Source organism: Galleria mellonella, unplaced genomic scaffold (genome assembly GCF_026898425.1).
Source record: "Galleria mellonella isolate WM207_F2 unplaced genomic scaffold, CSIRO_AGI_GalMel_v1 utg200, whole genome shotgun sequence".
NCBI lineage: Eukaryota > Metazoa > Arthropoda > Insecta > Lepidoptera > Pyralidae > Galleria > Galleria mellonella.
Genome location: NW_026442034.1, coordinates 800733 through 817644, shown reverse-complemented (window position 1 = coordinate 817644; position 16912 = coordinate 800733). Strand labels below are relative to the sequence as shown.

Here is a 16912-nt window from a genome sequence, read left to right as displayed (position 1 = left end):
TTGGCAGCGCAAGATAATATTCAATGTCTGGTCTTTTGTCTAGTATATAGATACAGACAGATTTATTTTCACTTATACAGAGTTTAACTGAACGAATAAATAAGAAGCTAGACTAGTGTCGCGGAGGTGCGTGGAAGCGGAGTGAGCGGGGGAGGTACCTGAGTTCTACCTGCTGGTGGTGCGCGCGCTACGTCGCCCGCTGCCGTACGTACTACCACACGGCGATCCACCTGAACCTGTCATAATATTTTAATTGTTTACAATAATAATTAACAAATAATTAGATGAACACTTTATACAGAAATTGTTTGCCTGCCAAACTTAATAGTAATATAATATTAAATTTATTTTAATGAAATTATTTTATAAAAATATGTACAAAATGAGTATAATTTTGTTGTAACAAAAATAACTATGTATTATCTGATGAATAATAATTGTAGTTCATGTTAAAAATGTAAAAGTGACATTATTTCCTGATGTTTTGTCATACATCATTATATTTTATTTTTATATCGATAATTTAATCAATAGATTATATTAGTCGAAGTAACAACACGATTATTAAATATGACAGCTCGACGATTCAAGCCGAACGAAATGTCATTTATAGTGACATATATGTCAAGGATTTTCGCGCTAAAATTTGAATACAGTAATTGCATAATCATACAGTATGAATGAAAATAAATATAGAAATAAGTACTATGCAAAGAAGATTTTGTTTCTTTAGATGTCATGATAATCGTTACCATCAGAATGTATGTGAAAATCACAAATACTTGTAATATAGAGATGTATTTGGCGGAAACGAAGGAGCCGGGATGGAGATTGAATAAAAATATTGAAAGCCGTAGATTATACTGAAAACATCGTGGTTAGTTCTGAGGCGGTATATCTCTAAATCTTTCTCCTAACTCTAAAATTAAAATTTCAATTTGATATGACATCAAAATCTTTAAGGATCAGTATAAATTTAATTTCTAATCTTATTAAGTAAACCTTATTAGAAATTTACTTTATGATGTTCCCTAAAACATCAATTTTGTGAAATTATCAAATTAAAATATTAAGTTAAGAGCAAGAAATAAATTTAGAGAAATAGTGTCTCAGAATCGGCTCTAGATGATGTACTTCATTTAATGAATAAAATTATAACGCCGCCATATTGATGTAATATGGCGGCGGTGCACTGGTAAAGGATGATAGTTGAGGATGAAATTACGCCAGTTGACTCCTCGTGAAGAATTTACCACGAGTTAAGGCAATGGAATCACGTGTACGGGAAACTAACTGGTGTATTGATAGCAATGGGGCCGTAATAACTTAGATCCCATTACTTACTACCCCCTTTTTTTTAATACTTATATTTGATCTTGTTAATTGTAAATGTCTAAGTATTTAGTACCCTTCCTGTGTTATGGGTATACGCTAGTGGGTCACAAGCGAGCAATGATAGGTGGATTGTGACGAATTTAACAAGAATTAAGATGGTTTCCGGAGGGATCCGCCTGGAGGTCGGTCTGATAGGATATATGGCAATATATATAACATTCATTAAAAAAAAGTCCCATTGCTAGCAAGCAATAGGGTTTTTTTTAATGAATGTTAATGGAATGGTAACCCCGCCTGTGCTGTCGGTATACACTGGCGGGATACCAGTAAGGGATGATTGATGAAAAAGCAGGTCAGTTCGCCCATCGTGACGAATTCAACGATAAATTTGTCACGATGGTTTCCAGGGGGAACCGCGTGGAGGTCGACCTGATAGAGTATATTGATAGAAATGGGGACTAACCTCCCCATTACTAACAATCCTTTCTCCCCTAGCAATGGAGATGTTAGACCGCATTACTAACAGTATTTTCCAAATCGAGGGATATTAAGTCCTGGTGTAAGGGTAAAGCTTCAATGAAGTGGGTAACCTTTAGTGGTGGTGTTGGCAGCACTGTCGCTGTTGTCGTCGGAGTCGGTGTGCGCGTCCCGCCAGCCGCCGGCGGCCGCGCACGCGGCGCGCATGCGGTGCCGCGCCTCCACTGTCGAGGATTTAGACAGGCTCGATTCATCTGCGCAACACACACTCGATCGGACATAGTGACGCGCTCGCACTATACTCCACTACTTACTTCGTGTCTCATATCACTGTCTGATAGTAATAATTGCTTTATTTTAAAGCCTGTTATTTTAATCTTTCTATTTCAGGTAATACCACCCATATCCATAGTTTACGGTCTTTAGTGTAATGTAATTTTAATTAATTATAATTTCTAAATTATACAAACATTAATTAATAAAATATCAATGAAAATATTAATACTTGTAACTCTATTATGAAATACGTATGGTGAAAAACGCATTCATAGGCTATAGTTTAAAAATAGCTTTTGTAATGTAATCTGTCATTCTAAGCTTTAGGCCATTTTAAAATGATGGTATTTATTTTATCGTTACCTAATTTTCAAGCTTTTTCACTTAGTACATACCCATATTAGCTTTAAAGGTTAACAAAATATTTTTACGCCATTTTGTGATGGCGTCGCGGCCATTTTGTAAATATCACAAATTACAATATTGCGTATTTCACATTGTATGGTCATAACAACTATGTACAGTTGCTATGCTAAATTTCGGCAAAGCACGAACTGGTTTTTAAATGAGTTTACAAAATTTAACCTAAACTTATTAATAAACATTATTAATAGGTTAAATAAAAACTTGTAAAAAGAAATTATAAAATAATTTATTTCTAATAAAATGGAGCTGTAGTTATCCGGACCATAGCGAATTTCGGTAATATGGTTAAATAAACATATACAAGACATTTTCACAAAAGTAGATGGTGTCACTTTGTTGATACTTCTATTCAACGCATTTATTTTTATAATAATGTTTTATGATTGAACAGTGGCGCTAGTGGTTTTTTTTAGGCAATAATGGAATGTTAACTCCGCCTGTGCTATCGGTATATCCTGGCAGGGCTACCACCACCAGTGAATCACCAGTGAGTGACGATCGGTGAGGATAAAATAAGTCAGTTACCCCATTCACGTGGAGGTCGACTTGATAGGGTATATTGCTAGCAATAGGGCTGTCAAACCAAAGCTAAGAAACTCTTTCTCTTTGGCGCTAGTGGTGTACGTAATGCGTTGGATACGCACGGGAAGGGTGCAAGGTGCGTACCGTATCGGTAGTGGTCGCAGGCGCGGTGGCGGCGGCGGTGCGGCGGCGCGGCGTCGTCGTCGCGGCGCGCCAGCGTGCGGAACTGCAGCGAGTGCGCCGCCGACACGCCGAACGTCGCGTACGGACTAATCTCGTACAGTTCCGCTGTACGACAAGTACGCCTCATTATATACTCTATACCTATACGAGTACCAAGACTTTGTATAAAATTCGTTTGCATGCGTACCTGTCCTTCGCATGTTTTTATTCCAAACCACAGGTGTGCTTGCACGGCTGTTTCGGTTTAAAAGGTTGGACGTAGCAATGTAATTATAGGGAATAGAGGCATAACACTGTACCCACTCCTCAGGGTTTAACGCATGTGTTTAAATATCATATTTAAATAGATGCATGCATATTTACATGTATGCATGTATGCGATGCATAGGTTAAATTAGTCATTAAAATTTAACCGAACACTATTTTACTACGTGAGCGTGATTACCTGAAGAGTCATCATTTGACTTTTCGTTTCCATTGATCGACGAAGACGAATACAGTTTCTGTCCTTCTCTAAGTTTCTCTCGTTCCGCCTCGTTGCTCTCACTTAACTTTCTATCGTCCCGCATGTAGTGGTCACTTGAGACACATAAAAATCTGAAATGAATAATATACATAATTAAAAAAAAAAAAACTAAAATATAATTTTCGAAGATTGGTGTTGCTGGGCAAAATTTTGAAAGCGTTTCTACGACGAAAAAACAGGCCACTGGGGATTGAGTGCCACCGCGCCGCACGACACCAGCACGGTGCGCAGGGACATCGTGTGTCGGAGTGCAGTGTACGTACTTGCGCTTGGTGTGCAGCAGGCACAGCAGCGCGGTGAGCGCGGCCAGCACGAGCGCGGCGGCCGCGCCGCACGACACCAGCACGGCGCGCAGGGACATCGTGTGTCGGAGTGCAGTGTACGTACTTGCGCTTGGTGTGCAGCAGGCACAGCAGCGCGGTGAGCGCGGCCAGCACGAGCGCGGCGGCCGCGCCGCACGACACCAGCACGGCGCGCAGGGACATCGTGTGTCGGAGTGCAGTGTACGTACTTGCGCTTGGTGTGCAGCAGGCACAGCAGCGCGGTGAGCGCGGCCAGCACGAGCGCGGCGGCCGCGCCGCACGACACCAGCACGGCGCGCAGGGACATCGTGTGTCGGAGTGCAGTGTACGTACTTGCGCTTGGTGTGCAGCAGGCACAGCAGCGCGGTGAGCGCGGCCAGCACGAGCGCGGCGGCCGCGCCGCACGACACCAGCACGGCGCGCAGGGACATCGTGTGTCGGAGTGCAGTGTACGTACTTGCGCTTGGTGTGCAGCAGGCACAGCAGCGCGGTGAGCGCGGCCAGCACGAGCGCGGCGGCCGCGCCGCACGACACCAGCACGGCGCGCAGGGACATCGTGTGTCGGAGTGCAGTGTACGTACTTGCGCTTGGTGTGCAGCAGGCACAGCAGCGCGGTGAGTGTGTCGCAGGCGTACTTGCGCTTGGTGTGCAGCAGGCACAGCAGCGCGGTGAGCGCGCCAGCACGACACCAGCACGGCGCGCAGGGACATCGTGTGTCGGAGTGCAGTGTACGTACTTGCGCTTGGTGTGCAGCAGGCACAGCAGCGCGGTGAGCGCGGCCAGCACGAGCGCGGCGGCCGCGCCGCACGACACCAGCACGGCGCGCAGGGACATCGTGTGTCGGAGTGCAGTGTACGTACTTGCGCTTGGTGTGCAGCAGGCACAGCAGCGCGGTGAGCGCGGCCAGCACGAGCGCGGCGGCCGCGCCGCACGACACCAGCACGGCGCGCAGGGACATCGTGTGTCGGAGTGCAGTGTACGTACTTGCGCTTGGTGTGCAGCAGGCACAGCAGCGCGGTGAGCGCGGCCAGCACGAGCGCGGCGGCCGCGCCGCACGACACCAGCACGGCGCGCAGGGACATCGTGTGTCGGAGTGCAGTGTACGTACTTGCGCTTGGTGTGCAGCAGGCACAGCAGCGCGGTGAGCGCGGCCAGCACGAGCGCGGCGGCCGCGCCGCACGACACCAGCACGGCGCGCAGGGACATCGTGTGTCGGAGTGCAGTGTACGTACTTGCGCTTGGTGTGCAGCAGGCACAGCAGCGCGGTGAGCGCGGCCAGCACGAGCGCGGCGGCCGCGCCGCACGACACCAGCACGGCGCGCAGGGACATCGTGTGTCGGAGTGCAGTGTACGTACTTGCGCTTGGTGTGCAGCAGGCACAGCAGCGCGGTGAGCGCGGCCAGCACGAGCGCGGCGGCCGCGCCGCACGACACCAGCACGGCGCGCAGGGACATCGTGTGTCGGAGTGCAGTGTACGTACTTGCGCTTGGTGTGCAGCAGGCACAGCAGCGCGGTGAGCGCGGCCAGCACGAGCGCGGCGGCCGCGCCGCACGACACCAGCACGGCGCGCAGGGACATCGTGTGTCGGAGTGCAGTGTACGTACTTGCGCTTGGTGTGCAGCAGGCACAGCAGCGCGGTGAGCGCGGCCAGCACGAGCGCGGCGGCCGCGCCGCACGACACCAGCACGGCGCGCAGGGACATCGTGTGTCGGAGTGCAGTGTACGTACTTGCGCTTGGTGTGCAGCAGGCACAGCAGCGCGGTGAGCGCGGCCAGCACGAGCGCGGCGGCCGCGCCGCACGACACCAGCACGGCGCGCAGGGACATCGTGTGTCGGAGTGCAGTGTACGTACTTGCGCTTGGTGTGCAGCAGGCACAGCAGCGCGGTGAGCGCGGCCAGCACGAGCGCGGCGGCCGCGCCGCACGACACCAGCACGGCGCGCAGGGACATCGTGTGTCGGAGTGCAGTGTACGTACTTGCGCTTGGTGTGCAGCAGGCACAGCAGCGCGGTGAGCGCGGCCAGCACGAGCGCGGCGGCCGCGCCGCACGACACCAGCACGGCGCGCAGGGACATCGTGTGTCGGAGTGCAGTGTACGTACTTGCGCTTGGTGTGCAGCAGGCACAGCAGCGCGGTGAGCGCGGCCAGCACGAGCGCGGCGGCCGCGCCGCACGACACCAGCACGGCGCGCAGGGACATCGTGTGTCGGAGTGCAGTGTACGTACTTGCGCTTGGTGTGCAGCAGGCACAGCAGCGCGGTGAGCGCGGCCAGCACGAGCGCGGCGGCCGCGCCGCACGACACCAGCACGGCGCGCAGGGACATCGTGTGTCGGAGTGCAGTGTACGTACTTGCGCTTGGTGTGCAGCAGGCACAGCAGCGCGGTGAGCGCGGCCAGCACGAGCGCGGCGGCCGCGCCGCACGACACCAGCACGGCGCGCAGGGACATCGTGTGTCGGAGTGCAGTGTACGTACTTGCGCTTGGTGTGCAGCAGGCACAGCAGCGCGGTGAGCGCGGCCAGCACGAGCGCGGCGGCCGCGCCGCACGACACCAGCACGGCGCGCAGGGACATCGTGTGTCGGAGTGCAGTGTACGTACTTGCGCTTGGTGTGCAGCAGGCACAGCAGCGCGGTGAGCGCGGCCAGCACGAGCGCGGCGGCCGCGCCGCACGACACCAGCACGGCGCGCAGGGACATCGTGTGTCGGAGTGCAGTGTACGTACTTGCGCTTGGTGTGCAGCAGGCACAGCAGCGCGGTGAGCGCGGCCAGCACGAGCGCGGCGGCCGCGCCGCACGACACCAGCACGGCGCGCAGGGACATCGTGTGTCGGAGTGCAGTGTACGTACTTGCGCTTGGTGTGCAGCAGGCACAGCAGCGCGGTGAGCGCGGCCAGCACGAGCGCGGCGGCCGCGCCGCACGACACCAGCACGGCGCGCAGGGACATCGTGTGTCGGAGTGCAGTGTACGTACTTGCGCTTGGTGTGCAGCAGGCACAGCAGCGCGGTGAGCGCGGCCAGCACGAGCGCGGCGGCCGCGCCGCACGACACCAGCACGGCGCGCAGGGACATCGTGTGTCGGAGTGCAGTGTACGTACTTGCGCTTGGTGTGCAGCAGGCACAGCAGCGCGGTGAGCGCGGCCAGCACGAGCGCGGCGGCCGCGCCGCACGACACCAGCACGGCGCGCAGGGACATCGTGTGTCGGAGTGCAGTGTACGTACTTGCGCTTGGTGTGCAGCAGGCACAGCAGCGCGGTGAGCGCGGCCAGCACGAGCGCGGCGGCCGCGCCGCACGACACCAGCACGGCGCGCAGGGACATCGTGTGTCGGAGTGCAGTGTACGTACTTGCGCTTGGTGTGCAGCAGGCACAGCAGCGCGGTGAGCGCGGCCAGCACGAGCGCGGCGGCCGCGCCGCACGACACCAGCACGGCGCGCAGGGACATCGTGTGTCGGAGTGCAGTGTACGTACTTGCGCTTGGTGTGCAGCAGGCACAGCAGCGCGGTGAGCGCGGCCAGCACGAGCGCGGCGGCCGCGCCGCACGACACCAGCACGGCGCGCAGGGACATCGTGTGTCGGAGTGCAGTGTACGTACTTGCGCTTGGTGTGCAGCAGGCACAGCAGCGCGGTGAGCGCGGCCAGCACGAGCGCGGCGGCCGCGCCGCACGACACCAGCACGGCGCGCAGGGACATCGTGTGTCGGAGTGCAGTGTACGTACTTGCGCTTGGTGTGCAGCAGGCACAGCAGCGCGGTGAGCGCGGCCAGCACGAGCGCGGCGGCCGCGCCGCACGACACCAGCACGGCGCGCAGGGAAGCGCCGCGCGCCGCACCCGCGCCCGGCCACGCGCCGCCGCCACCCGCGCCCGCGCCTACTGCTGCCGGCGGGATGCGCCCTGCCGGCACAACTATCTTTGTTAACTATTTCCGTAAACAAAACTTATATGTTGTTATTGGTCAATTGTGCAGTAATTGGAGGTATGTGTGAGAGGGAGACTTTGAACAAAGTCGTTTGCTTGGGTACCCCTGTCCCATTCTTTTTTTAACCGTAAACCAGTAGTGTTTGCATGGCTGTGTTTCAGTTTGAAGGGTGGGTTATGGAGTGAATTTATAGGGTACAAAGAAATAACACCTGAGTCCTCAGGAATGGCAACGCATATCATGGGCGAAACAGTATACTCTGTTATGTTCATGATACTGCTCATGTCTATAAGTGACGATTACCACTTTCCATCAGGTGGGCCGTCAGCTTGTTTGCCATTCTAAGTTATATAAAAAAAATGTGTACCGAATCGAATGAGTCCCGAGAACTCGATTTGCTTAAACTAGCAGTAAAACTCGAGAATAAAGCCTCTTTTCAGAATTGAAGGTTCGTAGCATACATATCGTTTAATCTAATACTTTTAAAGTATTAGAGATTATTATGTATTAGATTTTTTTATTTATTTATTTTCTCCAAAAATCTTAATTATGCCATAATACCGGATCTCCTGACTCAGTAAGTTAAATTTTTAATCCATCTATAAGGTGACTAGTTCTATAGTCACCTTATAGATGGACTGGTTAGGAGTACATACAACTTTGTAATTGTCTTTCTCATAGTAACAACATAATATTCGTTTATAAATAACGAAGATTGTGACGGTCTTAAAGAAGTGTTCTTAATGGAATGTTTTGTATGACTTATTAAGACAAGAAAACACTATCTATTCCGGAGAGTTACCTAAAACTAAATATATCACTAGTAACAATATACAATGAAATTTTATTATGGTATTGTAAACTCAGAAGAAAGGCAATATAAATTTATAATTTGTATATCATGTTTTTAATATTTATAATTTAGCCCATTAAATGAGCCAATTTCAACGCCAAAAAACTAGCAAACAGTAATAAAAATCAATGTAACTCTGCATTAAGTGCACTAAGCAATGTACCTTACGTAAATATTTGGAATTACCTCCAGCAAGCGTGTGTGTATCCACTCGTAAAGTGACACGTTCGACGCCTGCGTCACTGTACGCTTCGACGGCAAGCTCGTACCATGTGGCTGGGGTCAGATCCCCTACCACGTGGCTGGCTGTACTCAACCCGTCACCCACCTGCAATGACAATCTACAGAATTAGAGTATTCATGTAATGAATATTCTAATTAATAATTCAGAGAATGGAAACAGCAAAATAATTCCAACCTTGATCCAATGTTCGGTGCCTGCTCTTCTGTACGAAACCCTGAACCCCAGTATAGGGCAGCCGCCGTCTCGCCACGCGTAGAAGTTTATTTTTATCGCTGTTGAGTTCATATGTACATGATCTTCTGGCTTGGGAGGCTTTGGTCCTGAAATAACAATCAGGGAAGATCTCTGTACTTTCATTTTTATAGGTACTTATTTACTTGATTAGGCGATAAGATATTAGAATGTAAACTTCTATAAAATGACACTTAATTCCATATTTATTTATTTGTTACCTCTTAGTATTTCAATGGCTCGACCAATCGTCATAAATATTGTCATGTTTGTTTAGCTATGATTGGTACAATTGTAAACCGTGTACTTACTATATGATATATCATATCAATTCATTATCATCCACTGCTGGTAACAAAGACCAGCATACGGAAAAGATCTTCCATCACTACTGGTCAGAAAGCTTGATTCTTTTTCACTGATGTGAGTTGAGCTATTAAGACGCTAAGAGGTAATAAACAAGCTCATTGTTACATTGTTTTTTATTTTTTACAAAGCAGGGGGCAAACGAGCATGCGGCTCACTTGATGGTAAGTGACTACCGCCGCCCACGATCACAACACCTTATACTACTAAAATGGCAAACAAGCTTACAACCCGTCTGATGGTAAACGATCACTGTAGTCTATGGACGTCTGCAATACTAGTGGTATTACGAGCGCATTGCCGACCCTGAAGAAACCTTAATATACCCTTTTTGAAGAGCTCCATACTGTAGTCTCTATGGAAAACCTCGGAGTTTCAGAGTCGGAGAGAGTTCATTCCACAGCCTGAGCGTTCGTGGGAGAAAATTTCTCTGAAGCCGCACTATACGAGTAGTGGTAAAGATTTGGTTGGTATACTCACGTCCACCTCTAGTGGTTGCAGTCAGTACTTCAGAAGGAGGGCCTATAGAGACTTTATTTCTCGCCTGAATCTTTGCGTTGTATGTGGTGCCGCACTTAAGCATGTCCATAATGTAAGAAGTAACATCTGGAGATAACTCTACGGTATGCCAATCAGTTTCAGAACCTTGTTTGTGTTGGAGGATGTAGCCTGAAATTAAATTATTAATAACCATTTTAATATAATGCTTCCCTTATAGAGTGACTCAAGGAAGAAAGGAATATTGAATAATTCTTTAGCCCAAAAGATAATTATCAAAGTGTATATCAGCCATTGACTGTCCACTGCTGAACATAGGTCTCCTCCATAAGGGGGGTTTGCCAATAGTTTGACAGGCGAGTTGGCAACTGCAGTTGTGTTTTGGTGATGTTTTGTGTTTGGAGGAACCCTGCTGACCATTCTTTAACCATTAAACCCCTTTAGTTTAGTTGCCTCCTATGACACCTACGGGAAAAAAATGGATGGAATTAGCCACCTATTCTATGCCGGGATCACACGACAAAATGTAGGTATATACCAAGCGCCAATTGCTGCAATTATCTGAGAATATTTATTAGTTCGATATTTGAACGTAAGGAGCACTTACATCTGTACATTCTTACCTAATATAGGATCGGTGGTATCCCCAGGCAGTTGCCAATGGAGTTTGATACTGGAAGCAGTGGTGTACTGCAGGGAAAGAGTGGGCGCGCCTGGTGGCAGTACCGCTGACACCACATACACTATCGAGTCCTCGCCGATGGTGTTGCTGGCGGTACATGTGAAGTTACCCGAAGATTGTTCGTTCACTTCTGTGAATTAAGTCCTACTTTGTCACAATACTACATCCAAGTATTTGGTTCAAGTGTACAACTTTGTAATCTTCAAGACTAAGTAACTGAGGGCATATAAATTTTAAAAATTTAACTGATTTTGGTGACATCGATAGAAACTGGTCCGTATTGTTTGTCAGTTTGCAGTTATTTATTTATTTAATGTGTAAAACTGTAAGGTTTTAAGCGTCTATGATAAGTTTTTAGAAATGCAACTCACATCAAACAGTTCAAAGACAAAATGTTGACATGGAGTGAAATACAATAAGTGCATTGTTATGTTTCGGTCTTTAAATCGAGAGGAATGCCATCTTAAAGTTTAACAATAGAAATGCATTATGGTCGTCGGTGAATAATGGTTTTCAAAAGTTAGTGTTGATTAATTTTTAATTAGTATAAATTGAAATTTAATAGTAATTTAAAATTACACAAAATTTTTGTCTTAGTCATTGAATTAGTGTAGTTGAGTTTCAGTTCTTTTTCTTACGATTATATTCGACGATTGTCGTGTCGATTTTCATAATTCTTTTCGCAATTGTAAAGGTTCGTTTCGTATTGGTTTTGTATAAATTCAGGTTTGCTTGTAAGAGATTGCTTTTAGCGATAAGGCTGCCTTTTGTATATACATATTCTAATAATGTTGTTAAAATGTTTTGCAAGTTATAGATATTTGCGGTGAGAAATAATAATAAATAAATAAATTCTGTATACATTCCTACATACACTCCTTGTGTACATTTTTTTAAGCGCAATAAAGAGTATCATTATTATTAATTTTGTGAAGACTGAAAATATTGTGTATATGTATGTATGTGTAGGACAAAGAATAGGTTCAATATCATTATCATGTCAGCCACCAATTGTCCACTGCTGAACATAGGCTTTCCTTTATTGGAGGGGGGGGGGGTTCCACTATTTGCTACGTTAGTCAGACGGAGGACGGATATTTAAGGAGGGAGGGAGCTGCTGCCTATCCTTCGATTAATTAGGATTCCTTAATCGCTTTTCATGACATCCACGGGTAAGGAAAGGGTAGCCCATTTAAAATCTAAATCACAATTGTAAAGTCCACATATAAATACGCGGTTATTGCGTTTTACTAACACTCTTATTTATTTGAATGTAAAGTTCGAAACATCTCATTGTATGTGTATTATTTATTGTTAAGTAAAATGTACATGTTAAAAAGAGTTATTTAATAGAGACAAACGCTCCTTGGATCGACACGTGAACTCAACGGCGTAGTGTGGCGTGTGCGTGTGATGTGTGGCGTGTGCGTGTGGCGTGTGCGTGTGATGTGTGGCGTGTGCGTGTGATGTGCGGGGGCGGGGGGCACGCGTGACTGACCGCGCAGGCGCAGGTGTCCGGCGTGCGTGACCTGGTAGTAGGCGTGGTGCGTGACTGGCGCGCGCGCGTGCGCCCAGCGCGAGCGCGGCGGCGGCGCGCCCACGCACGAGCAGCGCAGCAGCGCGCCGCGCCCGCGCGCCACGCGCACCGCGCGCCCGAACGACGCGATCCGCGCCGGGACTGCAACGCGCACCATCGTCACTATGCCACATGCCACATGCCACCGGCCTCCTCGTACATATGAGATACGATTACCACTTTCTAACAAGTGGACAGTGTAGGGGAAAGGATTGTTAGCAATGGAGTTTGACAGCCGCATTGCTAGCAATATATCTTATTAGGTCGACCTCCACGTGGTTCCCCCTGGAAACCATCGTGAACAATTCTTGTTGAATTCGACACGATGGGCCAACTGACCTACTTCATCCTCACCTATCATTCTTCACTGGTGCCCCGTCAGTGTATACCGATAGCGCAGATGAGGTTACCATTCCATTATCATCCATTAAAAAAAAAACAGCAGGACAATCAGTTTGCTTACCATTCTTAACAAAAAAATGTGTTAAATTGAATTAGCCAAATGCCAAATTAACCAAATGACCACGTTTTTGAAACTCTGTGCTCGATCTATAATATCTATAAGTCTATATAAGCAACGATTATAATTTTCTACTAAATAACTTATCAGCTTGTCTACCATATATTATTTATTTATTCGGGAGTTTGATGGCTAATATGGGAGATTGTAGAATTTCTGGTAATAGTATTAGTAGTCAATCTTCAAGTGTTGCCAGTCGCACGCTACTAATGGTAGCGGAATTAAACAAAATAATTCTAATAAACTAATCAGAAATATATTCGAAATAAAAAAATTTTAAAAACATATTCCATTTTGTGCCTCTTTTCGTTTTACTTACTCCTTGAAGCAGGTCCTTGCCCCACGACAAGCGTGGACTCGCCTTCCCCCGAGCCGGTGGTGGCTGACACCCAGAACTCATAGAGCTGTGTCTCCATTAGGTTTCTAACTTGAAACATAAGTTCTATATCGGCCTTCTTGTCTGCTGTTACCGTGAAACTCGAGTGTTTACCTAACCTAAAATATTAGGGGGAAGGGATTGTTAGTAATGAGGACTACCATTTTCAATATACCAGGTCGTCAGGTAATTGTCAGATCGACCTCCGTTTGGTTCATCCTAAAAACTATCGTTCTGAATTCTATGGTATTTATCACGATGGGCTAACTGACTTGCCTTTTTATCTCACCTATCATCCCTTACTGATGCCGTTGTATTTTTTTATATGCAACTAGCAATGGCAAATAAGCTGACGACCCACCGGATGGAAAGTGGTAACCGTCGCCTATAGACATGAGCAGTACCATGGACATAACTGAGTATACTGTTTCACCCATGATACCCATGATGCGTTGCCATTCCTGAGGACGTTGTTATTCCTCTATACCCTGTAATATCACTGGCAGTGAATTTACCTCACCCTTCAAACCGAATCACAGCCATGTAAACACAACTACTTCACGGTAGAAACACATAGGACAAAGGTACCCAAGAAAACGACTTTTGTACAAAGTCTCAATATAGCTTTTACTAGCTGCATGTTATAATAGAGCGATAATTTTTAAAAATAATATTATTATAACAAATATAATTAAGTACTAACCTTCCCGCTTCTCTGTAGTATACAGTGTAATGGGTTATGATCCCATTAGGGTGTACTGGAGGGAGCCAGCTAACTAATACCGTATCACTGGAGTACGCTAATGCTTTGATTTTCTCGGGAGCTGATGGTACTGTAAGGAAGAAAAATTAAGTTAGTAACTTTGATTTTAAGTTAATTCGTGGAATGTTGGTATTTCGGGTAATATTTTTAAATGTGTGAGTGACCAAAGTTGTATAAAAAATATGCTCGACAAAGTGGCATTATCATTTCAGGCGTTAACTGTCTACTGCTGAACATAAACCTTTCCTATAAGGGGAGTTTTGCCAGTAGTTGCCACACTTGGTTGGAAGGTTGGGAACTGTAGTTTTTTTTTAATGGATGATAATGGAATGGTAACCCCGCCCGCGCTATCGATATATACCGGCGGAGTACCAGTGAGGGATGATAGGTGAGGATGAAAACAGGCCAGTTAGCCCACCGTGACGAATTCCATTAGAATTAACCACGATGGTTTCCAGGGGGAACCGCGTGGAGGTCGACCTGATAGGGTGTATTGCTAGCAATGGATCAGTTAAATCCCATTACTAACAATCCTTTTCTTCCCTGGCAACTGTAGTTAGGCTTTTAGGGATGTTTTAAGACGGCTGCTACTGCCCATCCATTTATCATTAGTTTTCTTTAATCGCCTCTTACGACACCCATAGGAAAGGAAGGGGTGGTCCATTCTATGCCGGGACCATACGACTAGTGACATCGCTAACCGCAAAATGAAAATCATTATAACTAAATTAAACGTAATATTTTTGAAATGAAGACATTTTAAGTGCGAGTATAGTTAGTTAGTGGTCCTTCAATATTTATTATAACTTTTTAAAATCCATATAATAAATAAATGTCTGTTTTCTAGTAATATTAGACCCTTTATAGAAAAATATTTAAAGTTTACCATCTTCCTCTGTCATGCAGAAAACTGGAGGACTTCTCTTGCCGTCTCCGGCGTTGGTGAACGCTAGTACTTGGATGGAATAATTGGTATACTTCCTCAGGGTGTGTAGGTAAGTGTCAGTCGTTGTGACTCGTTTGATCTCCCCCACATCTGCTGTAATAGTAGAGTTAAAGGAAGAGGGATTAATTTTCTTTATTGCACTGTGGTGAACATAACTATATACATTTTCCAGAGCATGATCACTCAAATCCAAACTTAGATGTGGGGATTTAGTATGAAAGCTTAAAATATCATAGTTTTTTTTTTTTTTTTTTTAATTAAATTGAGCGTCGTTGCAAATTGATGTTAAAACATAAACAATACAGACAAGACTTTAATTACGTGATCTATATCTCTCTCAAATTCTTAATTTTTTGAAAAAAATGCTCTGAATATGATAGGGTTTAAGTTTATACTTGTCTGTCAGGTGAATGGAATATTAAAGGCATTTGCAATAATAAGGGAGTTAGAAATATTATAACTACAATTTTTGATATATATATATATATATATATATATATATATATATATATATATATATATATATATATATATATATTTATTTATTCTGATTCGATACATATAGCACGATTCAAGTATACACATAGATCTTACACAATGTAATGGCTTAACAACTAGAGCATATTAAATCTTAAGATCAGACCAGAAAAATAAAGAAAGTACACTAGTTATTCTGTGAAACAAATAAATGACAATAGCCACCCAGCAATGTTAGTTTCTTACATCAAAATAGACAGTACAAAATGAAATGAAATGTATCTATTTTGTAACACCAACGCCAAGTAATGTGAAGGTAGTTTAGGCAACGAAAATGTTTTATGATTATGAATTGTTTATCGTACCTTCTCATAAAGATTCTGTTTTATATAATGTAAAGGTAATAATAGTCTTTTTTAATTATATTTTCTTAATCTACAATTTATATGGATTAATTTAGAGTAATCAAAGCACCTGACAAGAAATTATTACATCATGGAAGATAGGCAATATTGGACTTCTGATATCAATATCGATTGGATCGTTAACTAAAAGACCACTCTATTCCTTACAAAAGAATTGAAAGTTATGGAATAAGTATGATTTTCTTCACTTACCTTGGTCTGAAGTAAAAGGAGAATAGATCACTTTGTATCCCTGTATAAGACCACCATGCTGACCAATCGGGGGTGGGTTCCAAGTCACTTTCATACTCGAAGATGAGAGAGGAAAGCAGGATACTGTCATCGGGTGTGACTCGGGAACTGAAATAATTCAGCAAAGCGTCAAGTTTTGATATATCGTTTCTTAAAAATTGGAACAGGACATCTGAAGGTAGTTATTACTATTCTTAAAAGAGAGACTTTGAATGAAATTGTTTGCCTAATATTGCTACCAAGCATTTTTCTTGCATGTTGTGCTCCATTTTGGGTTATTCCAAATATAACATTTTTATATAAAATGAAGTTATAGGACTATTGTAATTTAATATCTACATGCGAGAGATATTTTTTTTTATGGTTTGCGGTACAGTATTTAGGGCATCCTGTTCTCGCTACTGGATACGAGTGACGGAATGACTATATAAGAGGGCACATGGTGGGCGGAATTTAGACGCAATATTTGAGGAGCATGAGGAAGGTAAATGAACGGCCGGATACTGCAACAAAGTAGTATTTTTGATGTTCTAAATGTTTGTAATTTATATGGTGGCTTACTATTAGATGGATTGAAGGGTTTGTTGCCAGTTTAATTCTATGTCCCCGGGAAGAAGGTTCTGTTAGTAATGCGGAATAGAACTACTGGTACCATTGCTAGCAATATACCCTGTCTGGTCACCCCTGGTAACAATTGTGTTGAATTCCAGGTGTACTCATCACGATGGGGTAGCAGACTTGTCTTGACTTGACTTTCATTCTCAC

The 16912-nt window shown here is 45.5% G+C and overlaps 1 protein-coding gene across 2 annotated transcripts in view; it reads right to left on the bottom strand.

Moving 5' to 3' along the window:
- Positions 1 to 16912, bottom strand: part of LOC116413505 (cell adhesion molecule Dscam2) — a 267994-nt gene that overhangs the window by 3133 nt on the left and 247949 nt on the right. The window contains exons 24-37 of one of the 2 annotated variants that reach the window (XM_052894224.1): positions 16109 to 16255; positions 14955 to 15107; positions 14009 to 14138; positions 13249 to 13424; positions 12332 to 12511; positions 10775 to 10963; positions 10134 to 10322; positions 9231 to 9376; positions 8999 to 9140; positions 7760 to 7934; positions 3665 to 3816; positions 3181 to 3324; positions 1926 to 2066; positions 170 to 236 (exon numbers count right to left, since the gene is read on the bottom strand). In XM_052894224.1, the coding sequence (XP_052750184.1) occupies positions 170 to 236; positions 1926 to 2066; positions 3181 to 3324; positions 3665 to 3816; positions 7760 to 7934; positions 8999 to 9140; positions 9231 to 9376; positions 10134 to 10322; positions 10775 to 10963; positions 12332 to 12511; positions 13249 to 13424; positions 14009 to 14138; positions 14955 to 15107; positions 16109 to 16255 (2131 nt within the window). Of the gene's footprint in view, positions 1 to 169; positions 237 to 1925; positions 2067 to 3180; positions 3325 to 3664; positions 3817 to 7759; positions 7935 to 8998; positions 9154 to 9230; positions 9377 to 10133; positions 10323 to 10774; positions 10964 to 12331; positions 12512 to 13248; positions 13425 to 14008; positions 14139 to 14954; positions 15108 to 16108; positions 16256 to 16912 lie in introns of those variants that run through there. The other variant, XM_052894223.1, reaches the window with a different exon arrangement.